Raw genomic sequence first — 19,412 nt, forward strand, 5'->3', positions numbered from 1 at the left:
AAACCTCTTACTACAGTACACTGATTTTAGCAGTTTTGTAAGTCTTCAAAGTTCCAGCAGGGCAAATTTCATTTTTGAAATCCTGTTTTGCAACCTACCATGAGGTGTTAAATGCTACAGCAGATGCAAGTATTAATACTGCTAGTAGGGAGATGAAGAGAATTCTTATTTCCAAATAGAAGAGGGCACAAGAGCACATGGGAGAAGAAATTGGTTTTTTTAAATATTTCCATTAGATAGTAGGATTTATGGATAAACTCTATGTAAACCTGGCAATTCTTGCATGGCAATATTATGATAAAGCCAACCTTCCATGCTTTGGATAATTTTCTCTAAGACACAGCCTCCTAAGAAATGTAACAATCATATTTCTGTAGTGAGAGATGTGGAAGATGGGAAAGGCAAGTAAGTGTTACAGACACTTCCCTTCACCCTCTCACCCCCAGCCCCAGCTGGCCTGACATAGGAGTCTGGATGTCCTGTAATGTTCAATCAGAAATAAAATTTCATAAGTACACCTATTATTTTTTTTTCTCAGCTGTATCCACATCTTCTCCTTATTGCAGAAGCTAAACATGGTTAACCACTGCTCTGTATCAAGCATAGCTTTTCAAAATGCAGCTGAAAAATCGCTAGGAATATGTTGGATGAGATCCATCTCAATAGAGACTAATTAAATCTTTATTGCACCAGCATTTGCCTTGTAGAAATTCTGCACTGATCACTCATGAATCAGTCATTCACATTGAAAGGGACCTCAAAGGGCCTCTATGTCCAAACTCCTGCTCAGCGTGGGGTCAGCTATCAGGTCAGATTAGCTTGCTCAGAGCTTTGGCCAGGTGGGTCATGAAAATCTTCAGCTATGGAAACCACAAAGGCTCTCTGAAAAAGCCATTCCAGTGTGTGACTGTTCTCAACTTTTTCTTTACATCCAGATGCACACCTTGCTTCAGTCTGTATCCCTTGTCCCTCACTGTCCCACCATTGATGCCATTGATCTTCTTGTAGGTAAATGAGGACAAATTTCTTACTGGGGACTGTTGCCATAGGACAAGGGATAATGACTATAAACTAAAAGAGGATTGATTCAGACTAGAAATAAGAAAGAATTTTTTTTTGTAATGGCAGTGGTAAAACACTGGAACAAGTTTTCCAGTGAGGTAATAGATGCCCCACCACGGAAATAGGTTGGACAGGGTTCTGACCAGCAAGACTCCAAGGCTCAATGTTCTTTTGAGGACTTTTCCAACCTCAATGATTCTGTGACGATGTCTCAGCTCGTTGCAGAGGGGCTGAATTAGATGACCTTTAAAGGTCCCTCCTGACCCAAAACATTCTACACATCTGTGATTATTATGTGATTTAGCTCCCCTCAAAACTGCTTCTTCTCCACTCTGAACAAGCTCCACCGCCTCAACCTGACCTCCCAGTGCAGGAGCTCCTGCCCACAAAACAATGTGAGACCTTCTGCTGAACTCACTTCAGCTCATTAATATTGGTCTTGAAGGACCCAGAACTGGCATGGTCTGACCAATGCTGGGCAGAGGATGATCACTTCCCATAAGCAATGGGCTGTGTTCTTGCTGACACAACCCAAGATGCTGTAACACTCTAGAGCACGCTTCTTGAGAGCTATTTCTGGAGAATGCTCTATGCTTTTATGTGCCAGCTATTCAGGCTAAACAACTAAATATTTGAGACTTTCTTCATGAGATTATTTGAAAACTTTTATGCAGTCTTCAGCTGTACAGCTTTTTTATCATACACCATAAAAGGCAGAAGCTAAGAACAGTAGAGTGGAGCTCACATCTCAAAGTACATGAAAATGTTTTTTCTTCAACAAAATGCTATTTTTCTCATTCACTTTTTATGACACAGCAAACTTCTGCAGCTTAGGTCTCCATGAGAACAATTAAAATGAGTTTTAAAGACTGTTTATGTAAGTGTATTTTTACAGAGAAACAAGCTGGTATTTTGCTGTTGATTTACAACTGGTTTCAAAATAATTTAGAATTTTCATTTAGAATTGAGCTAATTTGCAATATTGGAAAATACAGTTTAAAAAAAGTGTAGAGCTTTGTTTATAGGTCTCACACGAAATTACTGTACATTGAACACGAATTATTAATTCTATTGCCAAAGTAGATAAAGTTTTAGGACTGCATTATGTGTGGCACCTCTCCAAACTGGATACAAAATGAAAAAATCAGTTCCAGAAGTAACAGAGCTCCTGTGTACTTGGTATGTGTCAATAAAAATTTGGCCAGTAAAGGTGATTCGGAATTTCACCACTTTATCTTCAGTCTATATAACAATTTGAAAGTATTATATACATGCATACACATCACATCTCACTATGGTTTGTCTTTAAAACAAATGCTAGATTTGTTGGTTCAAAGAAAAATGCCATTCATAAGCTATCTTCAAAGCTTACCTGTTAACTGGAAAATACATTTAATTGGGAGTGTATTCTGTATTTAATTAAATTTATATTCCACACAAACAAAGGCACATCTTTTGAAGGCTTTCTATTCACTATCCACTACAATATGAAATTTTCAAGCTCTGCTTATACTCACAGATCATGAGATTATGATTCACAACACAACTGAAAGCCAAAGACTTCTGTGATGCCACAAAGAAATATACTGATTGCAACAGATATGTAATGGCTATGCAGATCCACTTTCCTCATTTGCATTTGAAATTTTCTTTCACTGAAGCAGAGTGAAGCAATGGAAAAAGCAAACCGAAAACAACAACAACAACAAAAAAATCTTAATCCTTGCTTGGTGCTTTATGATAGCTTTTTTTTTTCACTAGAAACAAATGACAGAACCAGTTACACCTCAGATTAAAATGGTTATCTTTGAACATTTCCAGGGAGCAAATGCAAGCAGTTAGACTTGTGAGATGACAAGACCAAAATAGCAATGTTATATCTACGTACATAGAGCATGGGCATTTATATACCATTTCAAAGGATTTCTGTAGAGACCAGCAGGCTGGAAAAAGTGCTAAGGAAAATAAACAGCCTTGATAAAACAAAACAAAGACAGACTTCGCAAGATCTGAAAGCTTGGCTTCAAACAGCAGTAAAAATCCCAGAGGGTTAAACCTAGAGCTAGCATGTTACTGCACAGCAGTTTTCTCAGCAGTCAGCTACACATACATAGATATAGCAAATATACACAGCAGTACCACAAAACAGAAATACCTCTTCTTTGTGTTAAGACAACTTGATTTTAGTTTAGACTACCATGAACTTTTCATGAGCACCAATCTCGCCACTTAAACACGTCGTGCATATTTAAACTCAGCTGTCTTCCTACTGAAAATAAGGAAATAACTAGTGCTGGAGAGATTAATTTAAGAAGGTCAGCAAGGGATTTTTGTACTGTAACTTCTCATGCATTAGCAGAGTAACAACATGTTCCAAATCTGCAGGCTTAACAGATGCATTTTAAAGGAACATGGCTGAAAACTGTTCTATTTTCATATGTGACCCCTATTTCCTTAGTATTAGTAGGAAAATATTACCAGTCACATGGTACCAGTCTAGACAGATTGCTTGCTCTATGATTTATAAACACACAATAAAAAAAAAAAATATGGCCAGATTTATACCACATGGCATATTCTTGTGGCAAAACTATGACATCAAATACTCCTGATTGTCAGTACAGCTCCACTTTCAGACATCTTTATACATACTCTCTGCTTGAAAATAGGTTACAGTGATTTCCAAAGTAAACAATGAGAAGCAATAAGAGAATTCTGCCACATAATTCACCACCTCAAGTTTATTACATTCCAGACCACTGTCAATGGATGTTCTGTAGGAACTCGAATCTGAATTGACTTCATTTACAGCTAAAGGCTCAGTGGTTTCATAAAACCCAGATCAGACACAAAATGCTACCCTCACACTTAGTGGTGAAATACAGAGGAATGTTGTACAACACATCTTAAGGTACTGAAAGATCATAAAGCCTTCAGGTACATCCTTAACCAGAGAATAACTGAATGATAAATGTGCCAACATGACTTAGCAGTACCAGCTGATTCACAGTAATTACAGGACAGTAAAGGTCCTGTATTGCATCTATTATGTACTTAAAAAAATTCCCAGATTTCTAACTGTAAAATACAAGGCAATAAGCAAAGGGGGACAGAAAAGGAAGAATGAGTACTATAAAAATGTCAGCCAATTGCAGATAAAGATCAAAGCAAAATACTAACAAAAAAACCACAAAACAATCTTATTATGGTACATCAGCTTATCTTTCTGTCCCCTAGCCATGCTGACAACATGAGGGAAGAAGAAGAAAGCATTCAAAGAATGTTCATAGATTTATGCAGTGAAGCCCAATTTCCCTTGGCTAGCTGTTCAGTTAACAAGGGGAAAAAAAAACAGAAAAGGGTATTGGAGGAAAAGCAAAACAGATTTACATAGATAAATCAAACTTCTGCTCTTATTCTCTTTTACCTCTTTATTAACTGAAAATACCCTAGAGAAATTAGTTTTTATTACAGATTTTATGAACATAACCTATATTATTTTAGATATTTGCAACTGTATTTTAAATGAAAGATGGCATCATACATTTCTTAAAGGAGCTAGACAGCAGTACCTTTACATTACTTTTCATGATGTACCAGGAGACAGAAGAAGGTGTCAGTTTAAAAACAGAATACTGTTTTTAGGAATCTATCAGCATGTATTTACAACTAAAGAAAAAACATATACCAGAAGCTGAAGCCTTCAGTGATCTTAGTCTGCCACCAGGGATAAACATTTTGCATCACAGCATTACCAGTGCACAGACCTACAGATCCTTTAAGCTGAATTACAGTCTTGATTTCTTGATTATTATCCTAGTCAATGACTGAGCTAACAGCATGGATACAAGCAGATTTGCAGTATCTTTCCCCAAAGATTAAACCTGAAGGGAGCAGGAGAAGTTGGTAAAGTGAAGGGAAACAACAGCATTTAAGAAAATTCCCCTTCCTCCAACACCTCCAAGCTTCCTGTGTATTCAACACCATTTGGAGGTTTACAAGGAGCATGCCTCTATTTTGTGTCAACCCCAACATGCCTTTTGCTGGTAGCCAGTGTGACTGCAATATGTTCCTCATGAGATGATCTGTAAACCAACTATCTATCTATCTATCTATCTATCTATCTATCTATCTATCTATCTATATACATACACACACATATATATGTATATGTATACACACACACACCACTGGTGCTCAATATAGCTCACAGTTACCTAAATCTGGCACACACATGTCATGGCTGGTTCACATACTCCCACTCCAACACTGCACTTATTTCTGAATGTAGCTAATTGCTTAAGCTTCACTAGGTCGTGTCTTCCAGTGTTTTCATCATTACATTTAAAAACAGTTATTTCTCCTGTCAGTTTTCAACTTTTACAACAGACTCCATAAGAGGGTTATTTGCTAATGCATGTGAGCAGCATAACCTGATACCACAGGTTCCTCTTGGTTTTATTTGCTTTAAAAATGTGTCTATCTGTACAAGCTCAGATCAAAGATCTATATAAGCTAGCATCCTTAGTCCAACTACAGCAAGTAGAAGATATTTGAGAAAGAATCTTTAGACAGTGGAAAAGAGGGTGGATTTGTTTGGCTGAATGTGGTTCTTTGTGAAAGGAACTGAGCTACATCATGAAATACAGCTAATTTCTAACACACCCTCACTCCTGGGAGGGCTTATGGAAGGTATAATTAAATGAGGATCTGTCTACCCGTAAAACAAAAAACCAAACCTTCTCAGAAGCATTCTCTTGCTAGACAACACTTGTCCCTTTTTTTTTTTTTCAGGAGCTTATTCCTACCATATCCACTTCATTTTACTTATTCACAAATGCAATTTGTTGTAAAGTCACATGCAGCAGCTCCCATACACAGGCTGAATAAGACAGTCTAGGCCATCAGGCCAAAGAAACACACTTGCTGAAACATCAATTCCTCAAAAAATACTTGAATTAGCCTGAATAAAAATGTTAATTCTCTTGCAATTCAAGAATGGCCAGTATTTAAAGGGCAATTTATCAAAACTGTCTCATTAATGACAACAAATTATACAGCACTGCAAAAAGTCAGATAAAATGAATGGTTCATAGAAGTGCTGTGGTTTAACCCCAGCCAGCAGCTCAGTCACAAGCTCACTCCCCCACAGTGGGGTGGGGGAGAGAATCAGAAGGGTAAAAGTCATAAAACTTGTGGGTTAATGTAAAGGCAGTCTAAGACAAAGTAGAGGCCACACACACAAGCAAAGCAGGGAATTCATTCACCACTTCCCATGGGCAGGCAGGTGTCCAGCCATTCCCAGAAAAACAGGGCTCCATGACAGGTAACGGTGAGTGAGGAAGACAAATACCATTACTCCACCACCTTTCCTTCTTTTCTTCCCCCAGCTTTCTATGCTGAGCATGATGTCTTATGGTGTGAGATATCCATCCCTGTGTTTGGGTCAGTTGGGATCAGCTGTGCTGGCTGTATCCCTTTCCAACTCCTTGTGCACCCCCAGCCTCCTCACTGGCAGGGTGAGGAGCAGAAAAGGACTTAACCTTGTCTAAGTTCTGCTCAGAATAGCTAAAACATCCCTGTGCTACCGGCACTGTCCTCAGAACCACTCCAAAACACACCCCCACACCAGCTACTGTAAAGAAAATGAACACTACCTCAGCCAAAACCAGCACAAACCAGTATTACTCAAACTATTAGAACCTCTTACAAAGCAGGATGAAGGGGTTTGATCTCCTGGGGCTGTGGGTAACCCAAACTATCACTGCATTCCTCGGAAAGCCTCAGATGCCATTTTCCCTTTGTGTCCCTACTGTCAGCAGTGGGGGCCACCATCTCAGGAGAGGGTGGTACCCTGCCAGTCTGGGTTCATTCCCCCTTCCTGAGATTTAGCAATTTTGTATCTAGTGTTTATTTACTGAGGTTTTTGTTTTGCCTGTTGCTGTTCCACTTGTTAGTAAACTGTTATTTTTTCACTGATACCTACTCACATTTCTTCCTTATTAGTTAATACTCGGGGGAGGTCACTCCTTTTAGAGTGCACACCTCCTTAAATTGTCTTAAATAAAGATACCCAGCAATGAAGGTTAATCTTAACCTGTAGAAAATATCTTCTTACAGACTACCATAAAGCCAAACTTTTGGCAGGAGGATACAGTTGTGTCAAACATTCCTTTCAGACATCTCCTTCCCATTAGATGAATCCTATCTGCTTCTACTATTGTTGTTAATGAATATGTAAAACTGAGCTATGAGTAGAATTAGTCAATTGTGAGGGAGAAATAAAATATATATTTGCTACTGATATTGGTATCCCTGCCCATGGCAGGGAGGATGGAACTAGATGATCTTTTTGATACCCTTCCAATCAAATTGATTCCATGACTGTATGGTATCTGAAAACTAAAAAACTTAAAACATCAGTAAGTACAAAGGAGAAACAGGACAGACCTGTAGAAATACTTGTAACATACCAACCCATTGATTTTGAAATTTCTAATTGGTCCTGGTATGCTCCTGTGAAGAGTTTCTAAATCCAAAACAGATTTCAGGTCAAAACTTGGAATCAGACTTAGGGAAAGAATAGAAAATACAAGCAAGCTTGAATACCCACGGGATACCTAAGAGGCTCAAGTCTCTCAGGCTATGCGTGATTATGGAATGCTGATTACATCACAGGTCAGTATAACAGCTGCAGTGAGTAACTGATTTGCCATGTAAAACAACAAATGACAATGTACTAAACAGGGCACACTGACTGCCTGGGCCAGTGCTTCCGTGCTCTTGCCTCTGGAGGAATTCCACAGCAGGCAGTCCAAGACAGTATTCCCAAGCAAAGAAACAGAACTCAATTGAGAAACATCCTTCACTTTTCTAGTTTTACTGGGACCAAGAAACAGTCTTTTTGCCAGTCTCCACTGATAATTCCCACTCCAAAATATCTCCACATCTAGGATCCAAGCAGAAAGACTTTTACTACTACACTATTCCTCCCAAGGCTAACAGCCTCTATATGACCTGACTATATTCCTGCACATAGGAATTTTGCTGCTCACAATGAGTGACTGGAAAAAATTATGCACATTTTCTGAGGGGAAGCTTTTTAATTTTCTGGAACTTCAGCTTCTTTTTAAAGGTGCTTTTTGTAAGCCAAATTACAGCTGTACTAATATATTCTTGTCCACAAGAATGCAAAAATTACCATGGATCTTAGAGCCAGTAATGAAATAATTAAGCCTGCTTATATGCTGTGTGTATATAAACATATATCAATAATTTAAAAAAATAGCAATCACATTCAGAAATGTATATACCAAGTTAGCCATCTAAAGGGGTATTTTTATTCCAAATGCATAAAAGATTGGTACAAGAGTAGTGGCTGCTCTCTTGTCAAAGTGACCTTTACATTTCCTTTGAGGTGTTTTAACCTTCCTGCTAAAATTAGGACTAACTCTTGAATTCGCAGGATGTAAATAAAGCTAGGCTGGTTTTGTTTTATTTTTGCTTCTAAGGAGTAGAAGGACTTTTGCTTCTAAGGACTCCTTTAAGCATCTTCTAGCCAGAAAAATTAAGATGCTTCATCTCTCCTGCATCTATGAGGCATATATACATATCTATAAATACATATATGCACTGATTTTGTGTAATTCGCTGTAGCACAGTTTTAATACTGTGCAAGATTAGATATTTTTGTGAACATGGCACAGGAAATTGAAAACAACACTGGACTACCCTAAGCTGTGATCCACTATGAGTGCAATCATGCTTTGGTGGAAATACTGTAACAGAAAAGTAGCCCTGAGCTAATTTATGGTTCAGGTTCCCGCGGGTTGTTCCCTTTCTCAGAAATGTTGCTAGTTCCTTTATCTTAAATCCCTGCACTGCTTAGCAGGCACATCTGCATGGAAAAAGTCAGGATCCAAGAGTACCTCAAGACAAAAAGCATCCATGGATAATGTGGGGGTATCTGAGCAATAATTTCCAACGAACAGTATGAACAAAGTGAAGGTTAAACACACTAAAAATAGTATTTTATGGGAAATAGGTGGAGTAGATTATCACCTAATGATAGATTAAAAATTTTAGGGAGCATCTGGATTGTGCTCCTGATATAAATAATTCACGTTGCTGAAAAAGTACAACAAAGTCCAGTCTGAGCTCTGCCTTTAGTCATTGTTCACACCTCCCAGAAATTCTGTGCTATTGGTACCAGGCAATTATGTCTGAAGCACAGTTAAAACACATCCTTTAACAACTCAAAAATACCACATGCACTTTTTTCCCCCCAGAATGATACTAATTCTCACAGATAATGTTAGAAACAAACCCCTGTCTTTATGCAGGGTTATTTATTAATAGAGCCCCTGAATTTCCATGACATTCAGAGACGCAATGTGGTGCTGCATCAACGCAAGACTTAAATATCAAACAATCAAATATAGAAAAAGAAACCATATGCAGAAGCAGAAAATCTTAATACCAACTAATGTGCATGCATGTATGCTCATATAAAATTTTTTCACCATCTCTCTCGAGCTTTTATACTTGAGATACTTTGCACCATTTGAAATTATTACCAAATCTGAATTTAAAGTGTCCTCTCAATTCTTTTCCAAACTTAATTTGTTTTCATCTCTGATGTCAGAATAAATTAAAGAAACAAGAGTAAGAAAAGGAGATGAGAAGCAGTAACAGACTCATACATTGTAGACCTGGGCATCCTGATAGATATGTTTTTCAAAAACTGTTGAAAAAACTGTTGTGTTTTGTTGTTTTAAAAACTAGAACACTAAGTAGTGAATATTTTGACTAATTAACGTGGATTACAGCTTCTGGCAAGTGATTTCACTGAATTAAATGAATAACAAAACTGAAATAAAAAAGGGATAAAAAGATTGATGATGTGGATGTCACTAAAAGGTGACATTGAGAGTACAACAAAGGAAGGGTAATCTTATCCTTTGGTATGGTCTGGAGTTTACACAATCATCAAGGATATAATCAAAAGCTCACAAAAAAAAATGCAATTTGCTTTCATTGGCCTTGGATAAACAGCCTATTCTCTTTGTGCTGTTTAAGAATCTCTTCTCATTTGAGGGCAATATGATAGTTACAAGCAAGGTTGTTCAAGGTGATAGCAAAAGGAGGATTAGCATGCCAACTTATCTCCACTCCCCACACAGATGGGGCCAGAGGCATCAATCATTTCTGATAAGATGGTCATATCATATTGACACAGACACAAAATGTATATCAATGAAAGAAAATCTCAACAAGCTCCATCTTACTGAAGTGCTGCCTTGAAATTTTCCCACTAATAGTACTGCTCTTGGAAAAAAAGCAAATGGTTTGGAAAGCTACATAAGAACTATGGGTCATATTACAGATTTAAGAATTTCTGCAGCAGTATGTTGGCATAAGGCAGAGGCACAAACTCTACAGAAATGTAAAGGTCAGCAAAGCGAGTGGTACTCTGAGCAGGAGATGATGCCACACTTTTATGCATACTCATCAATGCCAAGAACAGGGCCACAGTCTGAACTGAACAAATGTAGGCAGCAGCCTTAACATCTTCCATCCCCTTTTTCATAATACACTACCCAGTTTTGCTAGTGTTTGCAAAGTTCTCCTGAAAAAAACCCAGGCAAAATCTCTAGATGGTCATGTGCTACACATATTAATACATTCTTACAGCATCTACACTGGAAAGGTGGGAATTTCAGAGGACGATGGGATAACATGATTTTTTTGAATACAGTCATCTGGGAAATGTTTTCTTTGGACTTTTTGGCTTTGGTTTTTTTATAGCAGCAGAATATTCTTACAGCAACAAATAAAGTTAACACAGCCTCGGTGAATAATGCACATTGTCTAGAAAACAGTTAAACTCTTATTTTGTCCCTTGCCACTTGTTAAACTGATTCTATTAAAAGCTAATAAGTGAGATCTTTCCAGGATCTGATAAGAAAAAAAATCAATATACTTTTGATGAAATGATTGGTGTTCTTAGAGCTCCAGTGTAAATGGGCCCCCTGGCTATACTAAGGTCATCACTGCTGAAAAAAATGCTGTATTGAGTAGCTGATTTTAGTACATGTGAACAGAAAGCACAGACTGCCATCATCATCTTTTATTTTTCTGAAAAAGAGCCATTGCAAAATTTGTAACTTTGTAACCCCTTAAGTATTTATCACTGGCTTTTTAAGTGTGATCTTACTGCTGAAAGAAAAGTTTGTTTCACTGACTTCTGTTTGGGTAAGAGAAAAAGATATCCCCAAAGCCAAAAATCATCACCACACACTATTCAATACTCTAAATGCTGGGACTCTATATATTCACCTTCATATTCCAAGGAATAGAAAAACTTTTAAAATTTCACAAATGACCACACACTACAACTGATTTATAAAGAAGCTAATAAAGAACATCAGAAGACTGGTTTGTTGCAGTGTGTTGAAATGTTGCAAACAGATTTCCAGGGGTTCCTTTGAGCTGTAAAAATGGCCTATCTCTTACCTAAAGTTATTGTTTCTCATTGTTTGCACTCAGGGTTCTATAATCCCTTTGAACTCTGAAATTGTTTTTGCAATGTGATTGTAGTAGAAACAATTACATCCCAAAGCACAGCTAAGTTACTCTGTTTTACAGAACTTGTCCCCATTCAAACTATGATCCTGTAATATGCATCTTACATACACTATTTTATGATCTACATGATCAAATTGAATTAGGTGCTTTTGAAGACAGCCTTCCAATCATCTCCACATTTTGATTCACAAGCCAGAGCTATGAATCCAAACTAGAACATATGCTGCTGCCACTCAGACCACACAACCACAGATTTAGTCCACAGTAAAATCCTTAAAACATTTACACATTAACATTGGGTCTGCATGAACTGCTGCTCTACAAACCCACTCCTACTGGATCACACCACTTGCATAAGTAAACAGCAGCCTTAGACTTTCAAACTGCTGATTTGCTTACAACAAAGTTAGATTATATAAAAGCAAATCTTCAAGGCTCTATACCAAATTGGTAGGTCCTTCTGATTTTTTCTCAGATTTGTGCAACATGCCTGAAAAATAAAAGTTCTGAATCAGAAAAAATCCAGAAAAAAAATCCAGAACTGATTTTATAAAAGCGTTTCTTTGACAACATGAAGTACCAGTACAGATCCAGGTAGAGGATGTTTGAGCTCATATACTTTAGGAACAACTCCAAGTAGACAGTAAAAGCTCAGCAGTGGCCAGAAAAATAGGATTGAACTAAAAGACAAACAAATCTCATGAGATGTGACCATGGACCTCTTTCCTTTTCCAACTACAGTAACAGCACCTCTCTACAACTGCATATGCTAAAATGCTTCCTTTAGGATTCCATACTAGTGAAATTAGTTCTAAAATTTAAGTGTGATCATTATGGTATTTTACTTTCTTAAAGAACCAAAAATACCCAAGAAACACACAAACTGGGCTTCTGACCTTAACAGAAATAAAAGAGGAACAGAAACATATGGTTAGAAGACAAAACAGCACATAAACCAAAGAATTTTACTGGAACAAGCCTTATGGTTGCATCATGTTAAAGCAGTGCCACACACACCTGCTCTACCCCACTCAGGGGCTATTACTGTTCTAGGAAAGGAAACTGCAAAGCAGCAGGAAGGGGAGACAAATGGAACATGATACAAAAACCCACCAGGGAAATGTCTAGGAACCATCAGGGGTTGACTTCAGCTGTTTATTGTTAATTTAAGCAGTAGCAAAAATTATTCCTAGCAGCTAGTTTAGCCAGAAAATGTAGATATATACATATGCATACGGATCAAGTGAAATTAGCATGCACCAATTAAGTAGAAAATGACTTACAACTGTAGCCTTAATAAGCATAAGCATGTCATGACTCAGATTTAAGTACTTGACTTAAATACTGACAGTTTTTGTGCTTCCATAGAAGTAGAATAGTCACATTCAAAAAAAGCCTTTTAGGGTGGGAAGGCACACATTAGACAATTATTTTAATATAGGAACAGTCTGGAAAGTAATATTTATTATTATTGTTTATTAACAGCAACAATAAAGTCATAGATAAACCTGTTTTTTATTATTACCCCTAACTTAATACAACAGGACTGCCATTATCGTGGATGCCAACATATTTAGAAACAGTTATTTTAAACAGCAGTTTCCAGCAACCAAAGAAAAGTCTGGAGAAAAGTATAATCTCTTCCTGTCCCAAACAAATGAAAAATTATCCCAAAAGAGTATTTACATCTAGATTAGTAAAGTTGATAGAAAACCATTCTTATTGCCATAAATGGGTGCTGATCTCACTAAGTTAGGTGTAAGCAAGGCATAACAGCTCTTACCAACCCAGAGAAATCTTTAGATAGAAAGTCTGAAAATCAAAAACCTTGAAGCATTACTAATTTTTTCTGTCACTTTCTGATACCAGATTTCTGCTCTGGGGAAGTGCTTTTCAAAATCAGTTTTTCACATCTCATGAAAAAACCATTATCTAATTCTCAGTACATGTTGGAAAAACTATGAGCATTTATACATGCTGTTAAAGATGAAAAAAAAAATTTAATTGAGAGTAGTCTAGCTATAAATATACTTAATTTTTCTTTTATTCATAGAATCATAGAATGGTTTGGGTTGCAGCACACCATAAAGATCACCTAACAATGATCTATTCAAAACACTAAAGGAATACTAAGATACAGTATCAAAACCAGAATAACTATTAAATGATTTTATGACTTTAGTTTCCAACCTGTTACTTATTATTTTAAAAGGTGCTACCCTAAAAATGCACTGGTAGGTCCCACAATGAGAGCACCAATGTTTATGTTTAATTAGGAGAATATTCCTTAACCATATACATTGCCTACCACAACATATCTGCTATACTTAACCAAAAAAAAAAAAAAAATTCAACACATAATGAAAGACAGTAAATTTGTACATATATATAAATGTATATTTATCAGTTATTTTTGATCTGACCACCCTAAATCCTTTGCAAATATTTAAGAGCAAATTCAGAGTGCTTTTTCCTATAGATTGCACTCTTAAGGGCTGATGTCAAAAGCTCAGTTAACTAACACTGAGAATTTATATCCTGTATGATTTCAATATCAACTCTTTTTGAACTTGAAGCCTCAAATTTTACTGAGATCTAAAGTAGTGAAACAGAAAACAAAAAAGAAATAAGATAGATTCACATCAAAATGACTTCAGAGTACACTGAGCAGCTCCTTAATCAACACCATCTATGGATCCTAAGGAGCTATCCAAAATCCCTAAAGGAGATGCAGACATTTCCCTAGCTGAATTGCTTTCTAGGTTTTGCTGACTATAACCAGCAACTAATTAATGGAGATGCAATTCACACAAAGATCTTAAGTTTAGATGCCTTTGGGTCTGGATTCCAATCCTAAAGTCCACTGACTCATCATGAAACCTTCTGAAATTAGACAAAAAGGAAAGCATTGGTCTATGTCTTAATCTTGACATTTACTTGTGACTGCAGAAAGATACATCCATCTACACAGATTCCAGAGATGATGCTGGAGGTCTGCTCCTCCCCCTGCATCCACCTGAAGACATGCTTGTACCTCATTTCAGCACTAATTCATGTCTAGTGAGGCACAACTACTCTGAGAAACAAAAGATGATGAAGAGAAGCAAATTCTGAATTTAAATATAAAGCACATTGGACATTTTCCAAAATTTATTTTTAAATAAAGAGGAACAAGAGTGCAGCGTAGGTGAAGAATAGATTTATATCAGTAGGTCTGTTTTTTTCTTTAAGAGAAAAAAGACCCATGTCCAATTTCTCACTCTGCCTTTGAATATTCAAACGATCTGCCAAAGAATCTGAACTTTCTCTTAAGCCACAGCAATCCACATTAATATATTTTATAAGCCATAAAAGGAATTTAAATTACTCTTGTTCTCCTTTTCCTCATCTGCTTGTCTCTACAAAGACAAACAGTACCTACATTGCATCATGTTAGAATCCACTTCTGCCAAGAATAATTACTAAATGTAGTTCCTGTGGCAAAACATATGGGTCACAAGAATTAGAGAGAAGTTTTGTGCTGACATTCAGGCGCACAGCTTTCAATTTGATATCTAGTTTTTTTCCACTTTAGACATCTGTATTCTTTTAATCTGTTCTTAGCAAGTAATGATTCTATATTTTCTTATTAGACACTCAGTTCTGGTCCCACTAAGCCAATGCAACAGACTGTGCTTTCTCCTCATACCTTGGTTTGCCTCAGCTGTAACAGAATGCTTTTTTTCAGAGAATCTATAACAATATCTTGTACAACAAGAAAAAGTTTCACTCTCTTTCATTGCTCAGTAGATATTTTCTAAGTCTGATAATTTCTTAATATTGCACAAGAAAACTATAGTTTAAAATGGGCTAAGGAAAATCCTATTCTTGTGCTATAATACAAAGTTCAGCTATCAAACCATACATACATTTCCTATGTTATGAAGTACCTTTGTTTCACCTTGCTTTCCAAAGCATCGACTTTTCCACAGGGTTTTTTCTTGCACTAGTCTGGACTGGAAACAGTATTCCTTTTTGGAGAGACTTTCCTCACCTCAGTATCTACAACTGCTGTTCTGTTTACTGTGATACTTGAACAAATATTGCTGTTCAAACAGTTGAATGTGTGATACTGATAACATAGAACCAACAAGAGAAAAAAGCTGTGGAAAAATACACCTAATCAGTTAAAGAAGTTAACAGACAATGTTTCTTCTAGTCCTCCAACAATCTTTTAAAGCTGTTATTTTAATTGTATATACCTGAGGTAAGAATAAAATAAAATAGATCTATTGATGTAGAGAGAGCTTACAATTGCAGGTCCACCTGAGAAGAAGCTAAGTAATTTTTAAGAAATTGTATTATTAAATCTGAATTCTTTACTCTCTCCAACTGAACTCTTTAAGAGCCTACAGAGCTGACTTGCTTTATGTCAATTTGTATGAGGTAGACAATGAACACTCTATTATGCATTCAAACAGTCTTAAATTAAACAGGATTACCTACCTGAGGAAAGCTTGGTACACATACAGTGCTTGCAAAATTTAACATATGAAGCAGTGAAGTCCAAAGAAATAAAGTCCAAAAAATTCTAATACCATAAGCAATAGTTTGGAGAAATACATTTGAAGTCCTTTTAGTCATATACTTCTGTCTTTACCTCTGCTAGTAACAAGCTTCATCTGGTTTTTTCATTACATTATTCTACAGGACAAAAACAATGACTTGGGAAGCCGATGGGCAAATGACACAACTAGGTTCTGACAGATCCCAAGATGCAGGATCTGTACTACAGTACACACAGCTCTTGACCAGCACTTTTGCTAGAAATGAGCAGAAGAGTCTGAGTATCCAAGCTCCTCAACTCCACTGCTGCCCGTCGGCTCTGGCATCACTGCAGGACATGAACTGTGGGGGCTGGGGACACTGCCTCCTCTGCCTCCTCTGCCTTCCCTGCCTCCTCTGCCTCCAGCATCATCCTTCTGAGGGAGACTGCTCATGTCAAGCATGCATCAGCAGGGGCCTAAAGATCTCTGAAATATCCCACCCAATTGTATGGAATAAAAAATAGACATTGTACCATCCTGCTGTGCACCACGACCAGCCAGCTTTGGTTTAAGTCTGTAATAAACCAGTTAAGTCACTTCCACATCTAGTCCAGACAGACCATACTAGGATCCATCCTGGACAACTCTGCATTCCAGAGTTCATTCTGTGATACAGATATACCTTGCATTTAATTTGTTCTTGTGAAAGCTCTCTTAGGTTTAGCTTTTCCAGTATGTTGAGAAGTTTCTCTTTGTTTCTTGGGAGGGTTTCTTTGTTGTGTTTGTTGGGGGCTTTTTGTTACAGTATGGTATGTTTGTTTGAATTGCAGATGGTGCAAACTACCTTCACAAAGCCTATCCTGTCACTCCCCCCACACCCTAGAAGGCAGTTTGGATTTGTAACAACACATTTCTTCAAGGTTTGCCAGTAATGGGATGAGGAAGTTCACAGCAGCTGAAAACAGATGCTGGAGTCAGGAATCAATAGCTAAAGGTCAGATCACAGCAAGCACGTGAGAAACAGCTCTAGAATTTGTGCTTTCATGTAACATGAAATCAAATCCATTTGCTTTCACATCACCACCACTGCCTTAACCTTGTTTTCAGCAATCCATATCACCCCAAATTGATTTCTGTCAAAGTCTGCAGCTCTCTCGTAAATCTATCACCTGCTGTGGCATTCACTGGAGTGAACACAAACAATATGTCCTGATGCACATTTAATTCTCAGAAACGACAGGAAATGGAATTTTCGTGATGACTCTCTGAAGTGCAGGCCAGAATGAAATGTCAGTATTTAATAGCTAACACTGTAACACTAGCTGTGTATACATGATCTCACTAATTGTAAAAATTAATGTACTCAATATACTCTTCCTTCAAAGTACTGGTTACTTATTTTGCCTGCACTGCAAAGCACAAACATATTTTTGTCAAATTCAGCCCAACTTCCACATAGCTCCCCAAACTCCTATTGCCATATTTAAGTCAACAGCTGTGGAAAGGATTCAGGCTGGGGAAGCTCACGGAAAACTGCCTCCTGTGGAAGGGTCCCCAAGCTGGAGCAGAGGAAGAGTGTGAGGAGTCCTCCCCTGGAGGAGGAGAGAGTGGCAGAGACAATGTGTGACCAACTGACCACAGCTCCAATTTCCAGTGCCCTGTACTGCCAGGGTGGACAAAGGAGAGAAAATCAGGAATGAACTTGAGCACAAGAAGAAGAGAGAGCTGGGAAGGAAGATGTTTGAAGTTTTGGGTTTATTTCTCATTATCCTACAATGATATGATTTTGTTAATAAATTCATTTTCCCCATGTCAAGTCTGTTTTATCTGTGATGGTAATTGGTGAGTGATATCTCCCTGTCCTTATCTTGACCTGTGAGCCTTTTGCTCTATTTTCTGTCCCCTGTCCAGATGAGGAGAGGGGAGTGCCAGGGTGGCTGCTGCTGGCTGGAGGCCAGGGTCAACCCACCACACCCATCCCCACTGCACAGCCATTTAATGGTTCAGACTTCCTGGCGTATTCCTCAAACGGAACTTACTGAGCTCTTGCACTAACTGTATGCTCCTCCTGTGCTCATATTTATTAAATGCACACTGGCTCCACTACTAATCACTCCCATGTTTTCTCTCTCAGCCAGAATTCTGAAAATAGAAATAGCTATTGAATATTTTAAAAAACAAAGGTTATCAGGTCTCTCACAGAATTTAAACTCTAGGATGGATTGATTTTGACAGTTTCACTGAAGAACCAGCACCTTCTCAATAGAAGTAAAGGCTCCTTTATAAAAAATATGCTTAAGTCACTAACTAAGGGGAGCCCTCCAATCTCATGTAGCAAGGAGAATTTCTCTTATAACTATTACAGAGAAAACAAAATTTCAAAGTTTTGAATGTACACTGATTAGGAGAGATGAAAATAGGGATACTGAAAAGTTACCATTCTGTACACATGCATGTATATATACTTCTCTACAAAAAAAAAAAAACAACTGGAAGTTGAAATAAGGCAGATGTATACATTTTTGTAAACCTTAAATGATACTACAAACCGTTACACATAACAACTCAATTTCAGAAGGAAGCAAGATATTGGCATGAAACAAAAGCACCTTGACCTTGTTTCTAAATGTGGAATTTGTTACCCGGATCAAAATATACAATACTTATTGTAAAACTTATGTGAAATCAGTATTTAAATAGAAATCATATGGTACCTGATGGGTCGATTTTCCTTACTATCAAAGAGTGAAAAGATTACTTCCAGTTCCTCTCCCAGATTGGAGCACATTAAACTCTTCATCTGAACAAAGAGATGGTGGCTGCTAGCTGGTACTGGTGTGTCTTTTTTTCGATGACGATGTTCCATCTAAAAATACCACAAAAACAGTGACCAGTTTGAGTCAATTATAAAATTCTCCAAACAAAAAGAGGCAAAATATGTAATGTAGAACTACTTTCTTATTCCAAATTAGTATTTTTCAAAATTTTATGCTAACTTGTATTTTTTCCTTTCTCTTTTTTTCCTTTTGCATCTGAGAAGGAAAACACAGGGAATTTACTTTCCCTGTGTTACACTTCATCATAGTTATCTCTAGGTGAAAAACAGGAATCTCTAGAAGTTTGGGTTTTTTTAACTCTGAAAGTGTGGAGCCACTTTAAAGCTTTGTGCTATAACAACATGGTATTTCTTAGCTGGTTTAAACAGTTAATGATTTGATATTCCACTATTCAAACACA

At 37.3% G+C, this 19,412-nt stretch overlaps 1 protein-coding gene across 3 annotated transcripts in view; it reads right to left on the bottom strand.

Annotated features, from left to right (window-relative positions):
• Positions 1 to 19,412, bottom strand: part of DOCK4 (dedicator of cytokinesis 4) — a 221,108-nt gene that overhangs the window by 111,086 nt on the left and 90,610 nt on the right. For all 3 annotated transcript variants that reach the window (XM_059847108.1, XM_059847110.1, XM_059847111.1), the window contains one exon: positions 18,890 to 19,041. In XM_059847108.1, the coding sequence (XP_059703091.1) occupies positions 18,890 to 19,041 (152 nt within the window). The remainder of the gene's footprint in view (positions 1 to 18,889; positions 19,042 to 19,412) is intronic.

The sequence above is a fragment of the Haemorhous mexicanus genome, chromosome 5, assembly GCF_027477595.1.
Source record: "Haemorhous mexicanus isolate bHaeMex1 chromosome 5, bHaeMex1.pri, whole genome shotgun sequence".
NCBI classification, from domain to species: Eukaryota; Metazoa; Chordata; class Aves; order Passeriformes; family Fringillidae; genus Haemorhous; species Haemorhous mexicanus.